The sequence below is a fragment of the Sminthopsis crassicaudata genome, chromosome 1, assembly GCF_048593235.1.
Source record: "Sminthopsis crassicaudata isolate SCR6 chromosome 1, ASM4859323v1, whole genome shotgun sequence".
NCBI lineage: Eukaryota > Metazoa > Chordata > Mammalia > Dasyuromorphia > Dasyuridae > Sminthopsis > Sminthopsis crassicaudata.
In genome coordinates this window covers 142,114,096-142,133,451 of record NC_133617.1, presented here as the reverse complement: position 1 = coordinate 142,133,451, position 19,356 = coordinate 142,114,096, and the positions used below count along the sequence as shown (strand labels likewise).

At 31.7% G+C, this 19,356-nt stretch overlaps 1 protein-coding gene across 9 annotated transcripts in view; it reads left to right on the top strand.

Moving 5' to 3' along the window:
- VPS13B (vacuolar protein sorting 13 homolog B) overlaps positions 1-19,356 on the top strand; it is a 973,300-nt gene that overhangs the window by 349,985 nt on the left and 603,959 nt on the right. For 8 of the 9 annotated variants that reach the window (XR_012482416.1, XR_012482414.1, XM_074268380.1 and 5 more), the window contains exons 19-20: positions 10,794-10,903; positions 15,420-15,567. Coding sequence is in view for 7 of the 9 variants with exons in the window: in XM_074268380.1 (XP_074124481.1) it covers positions 10,794-10,903; positions 15,420-15,567 (258 nt within the window). In the remaining 2 variants the exon portion in view is untranslated. The remainder of the gene's footprint in view (positions 1-10,793; positions 10,904-15,419; positions 15,568-19,356) is intronic. The other variant, XM_074268391.1, reaches the window with a different exon arrangement.

Sequence of the window (19,356 nt, the reverse complement as noted above, 5' to 3'; positions counted from 1 at the left end):
ACCTTGATTATTGTGTCATGTGTATGTAAAACTATTCCAGTGATCCACCACTCTTATTTCTTAGCCAGTACCAAATGGTTTTGATGACTGCTGCTTTATAATAGCTTTATCTCTGGTACTTCTAAGCTACCATCCTTTGTATTTTTTTTTAATTGACACTAAACAAGTAAACCAATTTAAACAAAATTGTCATTTTTATTATATTAGCTTAGCCTACCCATGAGCAATGGATATTTTTTTCTAATTGTTTAGATCTGACCTTATTTGTGTGAGAAGTGTTTTGTAGTTTTGTTCATATAGTTCCTGGGGTTGTCTTGGAAGTTAGATTCCCCCCCCCCCTCAACATTTGTAGTTTTTTGAAACTTCGTAGTTGTTTGTAGTTATTTCAAATGGGGTTTCTCTTTCTATCTCTTGCTACTGGACTTTGTCAATAATATATAGAAATGGTGATGATTTGTATTGGTTTATTTTATATCCTGCAACTTTGCTAAAGCTGTTGTTTCTAATAGATTTTTGGGATAATTTTCTAGGATTCTATATCATCATACTATCTGCAAAGAATGATAGTTTTATCTCCTCATTGCTTAGTTTAATTCCTTTAATTTCTTTTTTATTATTATTGTTGCTAAAGCTATCATTTCTAGTACAATTGAATAATTGTGGTGATAATGGGCATCCTTGTTTCATCCTTGTTCTTATTGGAAATGTATCCAGTTTTTCCTCATTATAATTAATGCTTCCTATTGATTTTAGAGAGATGATACTTATTAATTTAAATATTCTTTATTTCTGTGCTTTTTAATATTTTACTTGATATGGGTGCTGTATTTTGTCAAAAGTTTTTTTCTGCATCTATTGAGATATATAATTTCTGTTGGTTTTGTTATTGATATGGTCCATTATGGCAATAGTTTTCCTGATATTGAACCAGCCTTACATTTCTGGTATAAATCCCACTTGGTCACAGTATATTATCTTGCTAATAAGTTGCTGTAATCTCTTTGCTAATATTTTATTTTAAATTTTTGCATCAATATTCATTACAGAGATTAGTCTGTAATTTTCTTTCTCCATTTTGGCTCTTCCTGGTTTAGATATCAGTACCATATTTGTGTCCTACAAGGAATTTGGCAGGATTCATTCTTTACCTATTTTTCCAAATAAATTACAGAGTATTAGAATTATTTGTTCTTTAAATGCTTGGCAGAATTCACTTGTAAATCCATTTGGCCCTGGATATTTTTTCTTAGGGAGTTCACTGATGGCTGTTTGACTTCTTTTTCTAAAACAGGACTATTTAAATAATTTATTTCCTTTTCTATTAATCTAGGCAATTTATATTTGTAAATTGTCAGACTTGCTGGCATACAGTTGGGTAAAATAGCTCCTAATTATTGCTTCAATTTTTTTTTTCATTGGTGGCAAGTTAAAACCCTTTTCATTTTTGATGCTGGTAATATGGATTTTGTTTTTTTCATTCCTTTTTCTAATCAAATTAACCAAAGGTTTATCTGTTTTGTTGGTTTCTTAATAAAACTAACTCTTAATTTTATTACTTTGTTTATTTAATAGTTTTCCTAGTTTCAATTTTATTAATCTTTCCTTTGAGTTTCAGAATTTCTAATTTGTTATGTAATTGAGGGATCTTAATTTGTTCTTTTTCTAGCTTTTTTGGTTGCATACCCAGTTCATTAATCTCTTCTTTCTCTATTTTATTCATGTAACTATTTAGAAATAAAATTTCCCTTAAGAACTTCTTTGGCTGCATCCCATAGATATTGCTAACTTGCCTCATTATTGTCCTTCTCTTGGATGTAATTATTGATTGTTTCAGTGATTTGTTGTTTGACCAAATTTATATAATTTATAATTATATAATTTTCAATTGGTTTTAATTTATCTTTCCCTGTCCCTTTATTGAATATATTTTTTATTGCATCATGATCTGAAAAGAAAGCATTTACTATTTCTACCTTATTACAGTTGATTGTGATATGTTTATGTCCTAACACATGATCAATTTTTGTGTAGGTGCCATATATTGTGTCCCCCCCCACACACAAAAAAAGGTGTATTCCTTTCTGTCCTTATTCTATTTTCTCCAGAGATCTATCATATCTAATTTTCTAGGATTCTGTTAATCTGCCTAGTTTCTTTTGTGTTTAAATTTGTTTAATTCTAAATGGAAAAGGTTGAGGTCCTCAAGTAATAAAATTTTGCTGTTTCTTCTTTTAACTGGCTTAATATCCTCTCTAAGAATTTTGGATGCCCTACCACTTGGTATTCATACATTTAGTATTGTTACTACTTCATTGTTTATGGTACCCTTTAACAAGATGTAATTTCCTTTATTTTCTCTTTTAATTAGATACATTTTTACTTTTGATGTATCTGAGATCAGAATGGGTACATCTACTTTTTTTCTTCTTCAATTGAATTTAAATTTTGCTATGGCCTTTACCCTTACTTTGTATATACATCTCTGTTTCAAATGTGTTTCTTGTAAACAACATATTGTAGGATTTTGTTTTTTCAATCCACTCTGCTATTTGTTTCCATTTTTTGGGGGAATTCATCCCATTCACATTCATTTATGATTACTAGCTCTGTATTTCCCTCCATCCTATTTTCTCCTTGTATATACTTTTGTCTTTTTTAATTAAAAGAGTATTAAAAATTAATTAAAGAGAGAATTAACAGAGGGTAAAATAGACATTGAAAAAATTCATCGATCACCTACTGAAAGGGACCCTAAAATCAAAACGCCAAGAAATATAGTAGCCAAGTTCAAGAACCATCAGACAAAGGAAAAGATATTGGAAGCTGCTAGAAAAAAACAATTCAGATATGGAGGATCCACAATAAGGATAACCCAGGATTTAGCAGCGTCCACATTAAAAGAACGCAGAGCCTGGAACATGATATTCCAAAAGGCTAAGGAACTTGGTATGCAGCCAAGAATAACTTACCCAGCAAGAATGAGCATCGTTTTCCAGGGAAGAAGATGGACATTTAAACTGAGAAACAAAACTATAGACCAATTTCCTTAATGAATATTGATGCTAAAATCTTAAATAAGATATTAGCAAATAGACTTCAGAAAATCATCCCCAGGATAATACACTATGACCAAGTGGGATTTATACCAGGAATGCAGGGCTGGTTTAATATTAGGAAAACTATTTGTATAATTGACCATATTAATAATCAAATTAATAAAAACCATATGATCATCTCAATAGATGCAGAAAAGGCATTTGATAAAATCCAACATCCATTCCTACTAAAAACGCTTGAGAGTATAGGAATAAATGGACTATTCCTTAAAATAATAAGGAGCATATATTTAAAACCTTCAGTAAACATCATATGTAATGGTGATAAACTAGAACCTTTCCCTGTAAGATCAGGAGTGAAACAAGGTTGCCCACTATCACCATTACTATTCAATATAGTACTAGAAACTCTAGCCTTGGCAATAAGAGCCGAGAAAGAGATTCAAGGAATTAGAGTAGGAAATGAAGAAATCAAATTGTCACTTTTCGCAGATGACATGATGGTATACTTAGAGAACCCCAAAGACTCTGCTAAAAAGCTATTAGAAATAATTCAGAATTTTAGCAAAGTCGCAGGATACAAAATAAATCCACATAAATCCTCAGGATTTTTATACATTACCAACACAATCCAATAGCAAGAGATACAAAGAGAAATTCCATTCAAAATAACAGTCGATAGTATAAAATATTTGGGAATATATCTACCAAAGGAGAGTCAGGAATTATATCTGAATAGAAGTGCAAGGGATAATGTTGTAAAAAATTACCCATGCATATGTACTGTCAAAAGAATGTTATAATTATAAAATAAAATAAAAATTTTAAAAAAAGGGCAAAAAAAAAAAAGAGAGAATTAAATTCCTTAGTAGTATTTTGTTTTTAACTCATCCTGCCCTCTAATCTGCCCTCCCTTATATCACTCTTCCTCCCTTCTCTTATCCCTTCATACTGAATTACAAAACACTTGCCACAAAAATAAAGTCAGATTTAAATAATTGGAAAGACATTCAGTGTTCTTGGATAGGCCGAGCGAATATAATAAAGATGACAATACTCCCCAAACTAATCTATTTATTTAGTGCTATACCAATCAGACTCCCAAGAAACTATTTTAATGACCTAGAAAAAATAACAACAAAATTCATATGGAAGAATAAAAGGTCGAGAATTGCAAGGGAACTAATGAAAAAAAAAGTCAGAGGAAGGTGGTCTAAGTGTACCTGATTTAAAGCTATATTATAAAGCAACAGTCACCAAAACCATATGGTATTGGCTAAGAAATAGACTAGTTGATCAGTGGCATAGGTTAGGTTCACAGGGCAAGATAGTGAATAAAAATAGCAATCTAGTGTTTGACAAACTCAAAGATCCCAAATTTTGGGATAAGAATTCATTATTTGACAAAAACTGCTGGGAAAACTGGAAATTAGTGTGGCAGAAACTAGGCATGGACCCACATTTAACACCACATACTAAGATTAGATCAAAATGGGTCCAAGATTTAGGCATAAAGAACAAAATCATAAATAAATTGGAGGAACATGGGATGGTTTACCTCTCAGACTTGGGGAGGAGGAAGGAGTTTATGTCCAAGGGAGAACTAGAGACCATTATTGATCACAAAATAGAACATTTTGATTACACCAAATTAAAAAGTTTCTGCACAAACAAAACTAATGCAAACAAGATTAGAAGGGAAGTAACAAATTGGGAAAAAATTTTTACAATTAAAGGTTCTGATAAAGGCCTCATCTCCAAAATATACAGAGAATTGGCTTTAATTTATAAGAAATCAAGACATTCTCCAATTGATAAATGGTCAAAGGATATGAACAGACAATTTTCAGATGATGAAATTAAAACTATTTCCACTCATATGAAAGAGTGTTCCAAATCACTATTGATCAGAGAAATGCAAATTAAGACAACTCTGAGGTATCATTACACACCTGTCAGATTGGCTAAGATGACAGGAACAAATAACAATGAATGTTGGAGGGGCTGTGGGAAAACTGGGACACTGATGCATTGTTGGTGGAGTTGTGAAAGAATCCAACCATTCTGGAGAGCAATCTGGAATTATGCCCAAAAAGTTATCAAAATGTGCATACCCTTTGACCCAGCCATACTACTACTGGGCTTATACCGCAAGGAACTACTAAAGAAGGGAAAGGGACCTGTATGTGCCAAAATGTTTGTGGCAGCCCTTTTCATAGTGGCTAGAAGCTGGAAGATGAATGGATGTCCATCCATTGGAGAATGGTTGGGTAAACTATGGTATATGAATGTTATGGAATATTATTGTTCTGTAAGAAATGACCAACAGGAGAAATACAGAGAGGCTTGGAGAGACTTATATCAACTGATGCTGAGTGAAATGAGCAGAACCAGAAGATCATTATACACTTCAACAATGATACTGTACGAGGATGTATGCTGATGGAAGTGGATTTCTTCAACATAGAGAAGAGCTAATCCAATTCCAATTGATTAATGATGGACGGAACCAGCTACATCCAGAAAAGGAACACTGGGAAATGAATGTAAACTGTTATTTTTACCTTCTGAATCCAATTCTTCCTGTGCAACAAAAAATTCGGTTCTACACACATATATTGTATCTAGAATATACTGTAATATATTTAACATATATAAGACTGCTTGCCATCTGGGGGAGGGGGTTGGGGGAGGAAGGGAAAAAATCTGAATAGAAGTGCAAGGGATAATGTTGTAAAAAATTACCCATGCATATGTACTGTCAAAAGAATGTTATAATTATAAAATAAAATAAAAATTAAAAAAAGGGCAAAAAAAAAAAAGAGAGAATTAAATTCCTTAGTAGTATTTTGTTTTTAACTCATCCTGCCCTCTAATCTGCCGTCCCTTATATCACTCTTCCTCCCTTCTCTTATCCCTTCATACTGACTTCTTCTAAGTTCATTTAACTTAAAAAATAAAAATGTAAAATAGGAAATCAGTTTAATTCATTAAACATTTATGAAGTATATCATAGGATAGACAATGGAGATAAAATAACAAAAACAAAGCAGCCCTACCCTTCAAGGAATTTGCCTTTTATAGGGAGTATAATATGCTTGCAGAAAAGTAAATAAAGTAATTGGAAGAGAAAGAAGAAGGAAAACTTTAATGGAGTTCAGTTATCTAAGCTTTTGAAAGAATATGAGATATACTTTAACATATTTAACATGTATTGGTCTAACATCTGGGGGAGGGGGTGGGGAGAAAGAAGGGAAAAATTGGAACAAAAGGTTTTGCAATTGTCAGTGCTGAAAAATGACCCATGCATATATCTTGTAAATAAAAAGCTATAACACAATCAATCAATAAATAAAATACCAGCACTTTCAAAAAAAGAAGAAGAAGAAGAAAGAAAGAATATAAAATAAATGACTGGTTGAAATGAATAGAGAGTGCATTCCCACCATGGAACAATTGATGGACTATTGAGTTTCTGAAGATAACTGTTCAGTTTTACTTGAATGTAGAGTTTTTGAAAGGTGATGCTATCTTTTGAAAAAAAAGCTAGAAATGTAGGTGGAAACTATATTTTTGGACATCATAAATGTCAGACTATGAAGTTTCCTTTTTTTATCTGAGAGTCAGTAAAGGATTACAGAAAGTTTTTGATCACCGAAAACTCATCATTACATTGGAAAGAATTTTTGTATATGTGATAAATGTTGCATGCAACATGTATGAAACATAAACTTGTTGAGTACAAGAAATGTTTGTATTCTAAAAAGTTTCTCATGTTAGAGGTACTCAGCAGTAAAAAATGGTTTCATAAAATGTTTTTGGAAATTAACCATTTTCCTTTGAAATCTAAGACATTTCTTTGCATCCAGATATTTCCTTGTTTCAATTTATTTGTCTATTACAAATAAATAACCACCTCATTTCTTTTCTTAGTGTTTTTATGTAAGCTCAATATACTATGTTGTTAATATTTCTTGAATTCTGAAATTACTCAAAATAGTAATTATTATTTAAATTTTATATCCAAACAGAAACCAAATTACAACAGTTTTGATCTAAGTTTATTTTCTCAACAAATTTCAGACTTTTTCTTTATATTTAATATTAGATATAATTATGTTTACTTTTTACTTTTAATAGTTAACTGAAAAAAAATTTACTTGGGTTATGATTAGATTCTTGGCATTGGCAATTACTTCAAATAGTTAAAATTGAAAGAAAAGTTTCTTGGGTTATGATTGGATTCTTGGCATTGGATAACCTTAGACAGATCAAATGGGAATTTTGTTTAATGTGCTTATTAATCACTTTTAAAATGAGCTTCTAAAATTTGGCTGAGTTTCAGTGATTTACCTGAAAATATTCTTTGCAAGACTTCTTCAGTCAAGTCAATGGAAATTAAAATCAGTCTAGATATTAATTAATAAATTGTTAATGTATCATTCTAGAGAGGTGATAAATGATAGTTTTTGCTTGCCAAATAGATAACATTTGGTGTTGTCATTCAAAAGATATATTCAGCATAGCTTGAACTTTTAAAATCAAATGCATACATGAAAAATTACATTTATTTTTATTTAATTTAAAATAGCTAGGGGCAGCTAGATGGTGCAGTGGATAGAGTGCCAGCCCTGAAGTAAGGAGGTCCTGAGTTCAAATCTGGCCTCAGACACTTAACACTTCCTGGCTGTGTGATCCTGGGCAAGTCACTTAATCCCAGTTGCCTCAAAAAAAAAAAAATTAAAATAGCTAGAGAGAAAAGGACATTGATACCAGTTATAAAAATTTCATACAAAACTTTAATTTACATAAATTCATTTGTTTATTTTTCTATCTAAATGAAAGTTTTATGAAGTTACTCTTTCAAGGCAACGTTGATAAGAATATTATAGAAATGATTTTATAGGCAATATTTCATAGTAGAGCACTTCCTTACAATAACACAATGAGTTAAAATGTTTCAAACTTTACATAATCATATTCTAATCTTTCTAAATATTAATCTTAAAATAATCTAAAAAATAAATAAAAATCTAAACTAATCTAAAATTCTGTAAACCCTCAAAAGAGTATTTCCTTACAGGGAAAACAAAATGATTAAAGAATGCCTTATATCCAGACCATAATATAAAAACATTTTAGGGAGTCTGTGTGTGTATGTTTAAATATCTTAATTTATATTTTGGAACATTCATATTTTAACAAGACTATATATACACAATCTGTCCTCAAATTCTTCCACTTATCTCCTATAATTAAAATATTCTATTAGAATAATTCTTATACAGTTAAGCAGCCCACTTTTATTTTTATATATCCAGATATTCCCTTTTCTTTATCACTTTTCACTAAGTGTGATGTGAATAATAATTTCAAATATTAATCTGTAATATGAGTCAATGTAGAGTCAGTTTAGTAGAAGATAATTTAAACACAAAACTATTTGTAGAAGTGCCATTTCCTTTGCCATGTGTAAAACAGTATTGTATCAGTGGTGATTTATATTTAATTAATTTAAAAGTTCATTAATATTAACTCAGTAGGATGATAGTCATATTTGTTGGTTGCAGTAGGGTCTTTTTCAAGTTGATAGCCATTAATATTAAATATAGAATATCAAAAGTGCAAACAATTTATCTTTAAAAATTGCTCTTTTGTTTTTGTACTATATATGTTTTAGCCCTACCTTCCAATTAGTCATGCTTTTATAAGAGAATGAAAAGGAAATGAAAAAAAAATCCTATCAAAAATGTCTGATATTATTCATTATGTTCTATATCCTATCTTTGCAAAGAATTGGCTCTTTGAATTCGTGCTTGGTAATATAATTTCACAATCAGTTCCTAAAGTTTCATTGATGTTGTACTTTCCATTTACCTTTTTGTAATCATTCTATATGCTTCATGGTTCTGCTTATTCTTTTCTTAATCAGTTTATATAAAACTTCCTGCTTCTCTGAAGTTATCATATTCATCATTTCTTAAGAGCACAGTAATTATCCATTATATTCATGTATCACAATTTATTTAGTCATTCTCTTATTGATGGGAGGAATCAAGTCAATTTGTTTCTTTAATACTACAAATAGTGCTGCTACAAGTATTTTGGTGCCTATATTTTTTTTAAACTGTCCATAGAATCTCTGTTTCAAAGACTATGGCCTTTTTTAGACCTTTTCCTAAGATAATGTTATATTGCTTTGCAGAATAGTTGGACCAATTGATAACTCCATCAATATTGTATTAGAGTGCCCATGTCTCATTCTTTATTAAATGTGTGAATCTAAAAATCACATAAAGAAAATATTCAAGAAGTTTGACTTTTATTAGAATTTTTAGTGACTTGCAAATCATTATTAATAAGTGGGAATATTTTTTATCTGTATTCATTTTTCCATTTTATTTCTTAAATTATCAATTTCATCAATCATTAGCATTTTGTTCAGTGCCTAGCAAAATGAAGAAAAACAAAAATATGTTTATGAAAAGGTAGTTTTTTTTTACTACATAAGACTCTGCTGAGCTGGCACATTGTAGCTAGAGACAGATTTATGATTTTGGATTGCTTTTAGTTTTCATGAGTGCATAACAGCAAAAAATTAGGAATTGTTACATCAAAGAACATCCCCAACTAATTTTATAACATCACTAAGTCAATTAGATCAAGGAACTGACCCAGATCATTGCAAAAGTACCTTCACCTAGTACATTCTGTGATTGTATTTTTCTTTGTCAAAAGCAATGAATGATACAAACACATCACAAAAAATATAGTGATATTTTACTATCAAGACAAAATAACTATCTGATTTGAAGAGTTGTTTTTGTTTTTAATATATAATTTCCATTTTAATGCTTTTTCATCCCTTTATTCCACTCATTGAAAAAGCAAGCGATGTGTTATCCAATTTAAATAATATTTTAATGATATTTTTGTTTATATATATATATCACTTTTTTACTTAATAATTTTAATAGAGGGAGAAGAGGGGGAAAATTGTGTCATCATGTGCAATATTTTACACCTGTGAACATGTTCCAAACCTTCTCAAAGGAATAGGATGAAGTGTCCTTATATTTCTTTGCTGGAGCCAAAACTTGTTCTTTACACTTTTGAAGTACTGTTTCAGTTGTTTAATGTTTTCATTCTTCTGTTCATATGGTTGAATTTATTGTGCATATAGTTTAACTCATTTTGCAATAGTTTGAAAATCTTTCCGTGCTTCTATGTATTCGCCATATTCATGGGTTTTTACATAATGTACCACAGTTTGTTTTTCTGTTCCCCAGTAAATGAATTTCTGCTTTGTTTCCATTTCTTGCTACTATAGTTTGGTATTTGTGGAGTCCTTTTTTGTCAATGACCTCCTTGGCAAATGTGCCTAGTATTAGAATCTCTAGGTCAGGGGCAGCTAGGTGGCGCAGAGGATAGAGCACCAGCCTTGAAGTCAGGAGGAGCCAAGTTCAAATCTGGTCTCAGACACTTAACACTTCCTAGCTGTGTGACCCTGGGCAAGTCACTTAACCCCATTGCCTCAGCAAAAAAATAATCTCTAGGTCAAAGATATGCACATTTTAGTCACTTTATTTGCATAATTACAAATTATTGAAAAGTTTTCTTCCTAAAGAATGTGTGTATGTTCTTGGCACATAAAAGGCACTTAATAAATGTTTATAGATTTATTGGAAGAGGTATAATATACTCTTTTTTTTTTTTTTTTTGATTTGTGTATTTTAGGTGCAGTGCTTCTTGTCAATGTCCAGGGAATTGCAGCCAGTATTGATCCAGTCTTATATACATGGCTTATTTACCAGCCACAGAAACGAAGTAGTAGACATATTCAACAGGTAAAAGGTTTTTTAAAATATTTAACAGAATAAATAGCCATTCAACCTTAATTTTTGTTGTGTGATGCATTTCTTTAAGCTTTCATATGAATTAGATCAAAGCCTTTTTTTTTCTAAACTCTAGAAAGTATTTCTCCCCCTTTATTTGCTTAAGTAAAATTGTAGACCTTTTATTTGTAGTAACTTAAGGAGAGAAAACCTTCCTGATTTGAAAAAAGAAGGAAAAGAACATTTATGAAGAGCAGAATTCAAGTAGTTTATTTGTAGGCCTGGCAGTTGTTAGATTTGTTATAGTAGCAAAAGATTACTGAATTTTCTCTTATTATTCTTAATCATTTTTCTTCTTTGTTCATGTGTGCTTATTACATGTCTCTTAAGTATTAAAAGAATTGTCTTAATAAGTAGAATACAAAGAACTATGAGGCATCACTTCTCACCTCAAGGAGGTTACAGTCTAGTTGACAGTCAAACCCAATCCACACAAAAAGTTACATAACAATAGAGGTCATGTCAAAGCATGTCTTTTGTCAGAGGTGATTCTTCCCTCTCCTCATGTAAAAGCTTAAAAGAAATTGCCAACTTGAATATCCCCAAAATGAGAATTTATAGCTCTGAAATATTTTTTTTAATATTGAACCTAAATTTGCATTTTTGTGACTTTTGTCCATTAATCCTAGGTTCTGCCATTTCATATTCCTTTAATATTTGAAAACAATTCTCTAGTCCCCCTAAATCTTTTCTTTCTAGAGGAAAAAAAAAAATAACCCAAAAAACCCCAAAACCATCCCTAGTTCCTTTAACTGATCCTTATAGTAAATGAAATTAAGGCACTTCATTCAACTTTCCCTTTTCCTTTTCTTTTCCCTTTCCCCTTCCCCTCATTCTTTTTCTTCTTCCTTCTCCTTTCTCCTTCCCTAATTTAAAATTTGTGTTAAAAAAAAAAAATTCTCCACCTATGAGGTAGATAATGCAAGTATTGATCTTAGTTTTTCGATAATGAAGTCTAGATTCTACTTAATGACAGAGTGATTCATTCCACTCCCACAGGCTCTAATAGTAGCAGTTTGGAGAATAATATTCAGTAAGTTTGTGGCTTGGCTGCCATTGTCTTGACTACTTGGAATAGCATGAAAGAATAGCTTTTCATTTCACCTTTTCTAACATAGTGGATTCTCTTGGAATTGTTGATTTTGCTACTTGAATTTTGATTACTTTGAATACTGGCTAGTAGCCTTTTCAGTTTTCATGTTGATAAACTACGTGTTTTCTTTATGGGTAAAGTGGATTATAAATCTGGAAAGTGAAGTAATTTCTGAGTGCCCTAAAGTAATTTTCTTTCTCTGCTCTCAGACACCCTGAATACTAAGAACACATACTAAAGATAGAATAAAGATATTTATTGTTTTTTCCATATCTTGTATTTCAAAGCAATCATATCAGTATTTAGAGTATCGAGGGGGTTGTTTCTCTCTTCTAATCGACCTTAGTTAGCAGTGGTTCAGAATCATAGCATTTGTAAATATGTTAGAGATGGCCTCTACCTGTAAGCCTTGTGCTTGTATTTAGCCAGCAACTCTAAGCTTACTCCAGTGAAACCATCGAATCAGTCTGAACCTAAGAGTTGTGTTTAAAATTTATAAATTCATGACTGCTAGTCAATCTCTGGCTGAAGACCTGTCCAGTACTGTCAAAACAACACTCAAGCATAGTTTATGCAATGAAGCCTAATCGTCCAAAAAAACTAATGTCATCAAATTTAATGAGTATTCTCATTATTTATGCCAACAAATTGATTCTACTGGCTCTTTTACTTTTAGCTATCTATGTGGCAGATGAGTAGGCTGCCCATCACTGATAAAGAAAGATTGAAATTAGATAGGTAGAGTCAATTGTTCATACTGACTTTTACTCTGCTTGAAGAAAAGCTACCAGGTATTTCTCTTGCTATAGGTGCTGATCATGGCCTTTTTTTTTTTTTTTTTTTTTTTTTTTTTTTTTTAATTTATTGATTGATTGATTTTCTGTTTATTCTCTTTCTCTCTCTCTCTCTCTCTCTCTCTCTCCCCCCTCTCACTTTCTTTTTAAATTATACCTTTTTATTTAATTTTACATGGGTAATTTTACAGCATTGACAATTGCCAAGCCTTTTGTTCCAATTTTTCCCCTCTTTCCCTCACTCCCCTCCCCCAGATGGCAGGTTAACCAATACATGTTACATATGTTAAAGTATAAATTAAATACAATATATGTATACAGATCATGTTCTTAAAAGAGCACCTGACACATTCATGGCATGAGAACAAATGTTCTCTTGAAGTTCTCTTTCCAAATCTGTGTCCTACATGGCTCTCTTCAACAATGAGATGATTCAAACCAGTTCCACTTGTTCAGTGACAAAGACAGCCATATACATCTAGAGAGAGAACCATGGGAACTGAGTGTAGACCACAACATAGTATTCTCACTCATTCTCACTCTTTCTGTTGTTATTTGCTTACATTATGTTTTCTTTCTCAATTTTTCTTTTTCTTCCTTCTTGATTTAATTTTTCTTGTGCAACAAGATAACTGTAAATATGTATACATATATTGAATCTAACATTTATTTCAAAATATTTAACATGTATTGGACTACCTGCCAGATAGGGAAGGGGGTGGAGAGGAGGGGGAAACTTGGAACAAAAGGTTTTTTGCAAGGGTCAATGTTGGAAAAAACTACCCATGCATATGCTTTGTAAATAAAAAGCTTTAATTTAAAAAAACAAAAACAAAAAACCAAATTTGTGTCCTATATTTATATTATCTAGGAAGATTTTGCAACTTTTATGTTTTCATTAGAAGAAATTTCATGAATCAAATGAAACCTATTAAAATGGCAAAACAATTTTTATGAAATCAAATATAGGAATTTTCTTTTTGTTGATTATTAGTTTGTAATGTAACTTCTTTTATTTCAGCTCTTAAAGTTGTTACAACATTTGTACTGTTCAAGTTCATTCCTCTTTGTTGTAATGCAATCTAGCATAACATAGCCAAAAACAGTTTATCCCCCCAAAAATAAAGTTAAACATGGATTTAGCACAATTTAGAGGAATTTAAGACAAAACTTTAAAAAAAAATACATTTGAGGAGGTTTGTTTTTAGGTTTTTAAAATTCTTTCAAACTTCCCTCATGGTACTATCGTTATTGTGCCTACGGATCAATCTGTTCTATCACCTATACTAAGATGAATAAATGTTTTGAAGTGTGTGGTGAATAATATAATTTTTTAGATATAGGACTAGGTCTTGCTCAAAATGTTCAGGGTTAGCATCTTGTATTTAAGAAATAAAAGTGTTGTTGTTGTTGTTGTTGTTGTTGTTGTTGTTTTGAGATTCAAAATTAAAAAAAAAAAAAAAGTCAACTCTTCACCTCTCCAAGAACCTTCTCTGCTTACAGCAAGTTCTTGATTCATATGTACATTAACTCTCTCTCAAATGCCTAATAAAAGTCTAAGTATTCATTTCTCTAATGGTTATTATGGTATAATATATGTTATATTTACGAAGTTTTGATTTGTGTAATGATAATATTTCATTGTAATCTAACCTGACTTGCTCCAATCAAATTTATCATCTTATACAGCTTGTTTTTCTTATCATCTGCTGTTTCCCCAACTGCAATTTCTTTTCCATGTTGTGGCTGACAGCCAAGATTTTGATAATCATTTTCTACCCAATTCAACATTGATCTTTCATCCTAAGGCAAAGTTATAACAACTTTTTTGAGGGGGAAACCCAGAAACCTGACATAATTGGATTGGGCGTCACCAGTAACATCAGCTTTTATTTCATTGAGCAGAGATGAAACGGCTGTTTTATTGTCCACTTCAGCACTCATACATTCAGTATATGAGCATAATTTTTTCCAGCTTTGTCTTAACTAAGATAGTCTTGACGTTTTTCAATGTAATATAATGATGAAATAGACTTCATATTTAAAGATAATGAATAGATGTTTCAGATAATTTGAAAAGTTTTTGTGGTACTCATATTAGCAGCTTTTTCCCTAATAATTTTCTAATATTAATGCATTAATTTTGAGTATGGTTCTCAGAAAAAAATGTCATCTAGTACAATTCTTTAGCTTCTTAGAATAAAAATTTTTTTTCAACTTAATTTTAGCTTTTGGTGTTTGGTCATTTTTTTTTAAAATATGAATTGAGTAATAATTTTTTTCCAGAAAAAAAATGTAGACAAGGATTTAGCACATTTAGGGGAATTAAGACAAAATTTTAAAATACATTTTGGGAAGTTTGTTTTTAGGTTTTTAAATTTCTTTTAAGGGATCTTGAATTTAAAAAAATAAAACCACCACAGCTCTTTAAAGTTATTTTTTCCCCTTCGATTTAAAATTAAAAAAAAAAAAAAAGCCCCAAGCCCTCACCTCCCAAAGAGTTTTCTCTGCTGATTCCATGTATATTGCTCATTGCTTGGGGAATAGCCACAGCTCAGTGTTTCATTTTTCCTCTTTCCAGCAGGCCATGGGAGCTGTTCCTCATGTTATGCCAGTTACCAGAAAGAAGGAGGATGAGGTGTCAGTTGGAAGTATGCCCTTGGCAAAGCAGCAGTCAAATCAGGCCTCTGAGTATGCCAGCAGCCCTGTCAAAACAAAAACGGTAACAGGTATGTTCTCCTCTTTAAATGAATTCTTGAAAACCACACACACATGCACATATACAGACTCTCTCTTCAAATGATCAGCTGTGCAAATATAGTGAGACACCTTTTAGACTTAAATGTTCTTCCAGAAAGATTTATTTAAATTGCCATTTTTGTAATTAAAAAATCACCTTATTTCATTTTACATCATAGTTTCCTGTTTCCTTTTGACCTTTTGTGATAAGGCTGCATTTCTTTTAGATTATTTGATTTCTTAACATCCTTAGAATTGGCACATTTAAAATATCTCTAAGTATCTTTTTATTTGGTTTGATTCAATTTGTGATTTTATTGGCAAACAGAGCTCTCAATGAAGAAAATTACATAAAAGTATATAGATTAGTAACCTTTGTACACTGGAGATTTGCCTAGGGCCTTGAAAAGTTAAGTGATTTTTCTATAGTCACACTGGCAATGTGTGTCAGAGGAAGGATTTGAACTCAGATTTTCTTTACTCTGAGGTTTTACTTTTTCTTCACTGTCTTATTGCCTCCTCTTCTTATCATTATATTGAAAATAAAATTGTGCAATAAATGTACTAGTAAAATTACTAATCCCTTTCTGAGATTTAACAGTAAATTAGCTACTGTAAAACTCTTGTGGAATTGTATAGAAATCTATGCCTAACCCTGAGTTGTATTATTATTATCATCATTGACCAGGTATGAAATTTCTCTCATTGAGTGGCCCATTAAAATGTAGTCTCAATACCTTTTCCAGTGCCTACTAATTTTTAACAACCTCCAAAAGAGGACTTATTCACTAAAGATAGAGAAATAGTAGTTCTTTCTATATAACAAGAAAGGAAGATGCCTAACAATTAATAACTTTTTCAATGAATAGTGGAGAACATTAGTCCAAAACATTCTTTCTTAGCATCTCTACACCACCAACCTTCATGCTCTGGAAAGATGCATAAACCGGTCTATGGACTTGTGCTTTGGGAATCATAGAGATTTTTGTGTTACTGTCATCTCACCCTTCCTCAACTGCCTTATTAAAAAAAAAGTAGCAGGCCTCAATTCTATACATCTACATGACAGTAGGAGTTAGAACCAGAAAGGGATTAGTCAGTGCCAAAGCATAAAACCTTCATATGTATAGCTTCCTGGGGTATGGAGGCTTTGTAGAGAAAAGGTGTTGTATCCTGCTTTCTAGAGCTCCCATACAGGGATAATTAAGATATTGAATCCTGCTTTCTAGAGCCCCCACACTGGGGAGATTAAAATATACCATTTTAGTGGAGAAGTGATGAGGTGAGACTCCTGAGGATGGTGGAAAAATGGAGTCCATTTATTCCCAATTCTTTCCCCTTTTTATACCTTCATACCCTTCTATAAGCAAAACAACACTGGGCATGTGCTCAATATATATTGTGCATGTGGGACCACATAAACCACTTGCTATTGTGTATAGTTTGCCACCTGGTATCACTCTGCTTCAATTGCAATACAGGTTGTCACGGCCCCCTGACTTCTCAGGAAGGCCAAGAGCCCCTAGGGGAAATGGGGGAGCCCAACTAGACATTGTTAGCAGCTTCCTTCTGAGTTGAAGAATCTTATACCTCACCCAGCATTCCCCACTGTCTGTGACTCTCTACAAAAAGGACTGAGTGAGCATATTGTGGATTAATATTCTCCACTTTTACTTTGCCTGTGTTTCTGCACTGTTATTCTACCCTTGAAATCCCCTAAGTTAGAACTGTGGAAACTTCACTAAGAGCTCTCTTCCCACATTCTTTTAGGCCTGCAAAAACTAGTTGCAACTAACACATTGTTCCAACCAAGTTAGGGAACTAATTCTCAGAGGGAACTGAGATGGGGGTCCATCCATTGTACTAGCCTTGAGGAAAAGGTATTTGGAATTATGTCATTCTAGTCCCATTTTCCTGGAATCTATGTAGAGCAGGGAATGGGAGACTATTACATCTTTATATTCCAATCTTAAGTTTAAACCTCCCATTATAGGGGAAGGAATCAGAAAGTGAACAATAATGAAATATAAGGAAAAAACATAAAACCACCAAATATTTCAAGAGGAAGAAAAATCATTTAAAAATTTAGGGTCTGAGCAATTAACTGAATACTAAAATTAGAAGAGTAGATGACTACTAGAATACCCAAAACATTATAAACCTCCCTAAATAATTTTGCAAGGAAGTTGAACTGACACCTAATAAGAATATAAGAAAGATCATGTAAATTCCAAAAAGAACACAGAATCATAGAAGAATTTTCTAGAATCGATCAATAGAAAAATCAGAATTTTGACTGAAGGTAAATGGGAACAAATATTTACAAATTTTATTACCTACAATGCAAGAATACTTAACAGAATAGAAAAAGATAAAGCAGAAAATCAGAGGAAGCTCTCCATAGAAGCAAAAGAAAGAACAGTGGATTTAGAATTTAAATATACTGAAGCTAAGGATAATCTGGAATAAGAGATTTTTTTTTTTAAATGTGGAAAGCATACATAATTTCCCAAACAAGTTAAACACATGAACCTTGAAGACAGGATGTATAGAAACAATTTATGGATGATAGACTCCTAAAAGAACATACCAGGTCAAAAACCTAAATGTCATAATGCATGAAATAATACAAGAAAATTTAAGAGCCTACAGATTGTCTCCAGAAGAATACACAAAACAAGACAGAAATCCTAATTTTAAAATTCAAGAGAGACATAATGAATTGGTTAAATTTCATAATTCCATCAACAAACGTTCTTTAAGGAATGAAGAGGAAGGTGTTCAAATATAAATGAAACAAAATTCAAATAACATAAAATTTTTCTATACCAAGATAGAAATAGAATAATATTTTCTAAAGTCAGAAGTAATCTAAAGGCAAGCCCAAATTACCACATAATTTTGATCCTAATTATGAATGAATAAAAAAGATAGCATTAAGTGAAAGAAGCATTTGAAGTATTCCTGAGGGGGAAAAAGTCATAGGAAAATTATTTGACTTGCAGAAATATCAACAACAGAAACATAAGAAAGATAAATAAAAACTATTAAATAAAGCACATGTAACATATTAGAGACATACCATCAATAGAAATTTAAAGGGAAAAAAACTGGAAAAAATATAGATGAGATTGAAAAAGTATCTTAAGTTGTTGTTTTTTTGTTTTGTTTTGTTTTGTTTTTTGTTTTGTTTTGTTTTTTGTTTTTAATATGAGAGCAATATGAAGGCAGAATTTAAAGAACAGAAGAGCTGATATTGGAAGAGCAGGTTTAAGAACACTATGGACAACTCCACCCATCCTGACCCCTGGTCATTCATTTTATTGGTGGAGAAAATTACAGAATGAAAGAGTCCATAAAAGAGGTCGGGTGGGTGGGTGAGTTGTTTGAGATAGGTAATAAAGGGTAATATATGTTTGTACCTGAGGGATGACCACTCATCCCTCAAGAAACAAGAAGAGTGGCTATTGGATGATCGTTAAGTTGACTAAGGGAGAATTCAAAACAATAAAAAATAATGGTTTGAATTTTAATTTGGTGAGAGGAGAGTGTCCCAATAAAAATGGCATTCCCATAGGGGAAGATATATGGGAATTTTACAGTGTCTATAATCTATCAGGAGTTGGTACACAAGGAGACGACCTTCATCTTCTTCTTCTTCTTCTTCTTCTTCTTCTTCTTCTTCTTCTTCTTCTTCTTCTTCTTCTTCTTCTTCTTCTTCTTCTTCTTCTTCTTCTTCTTCTTCTTCTTCTTCTTCATCTTCTTCTTCTTCTTCTTCT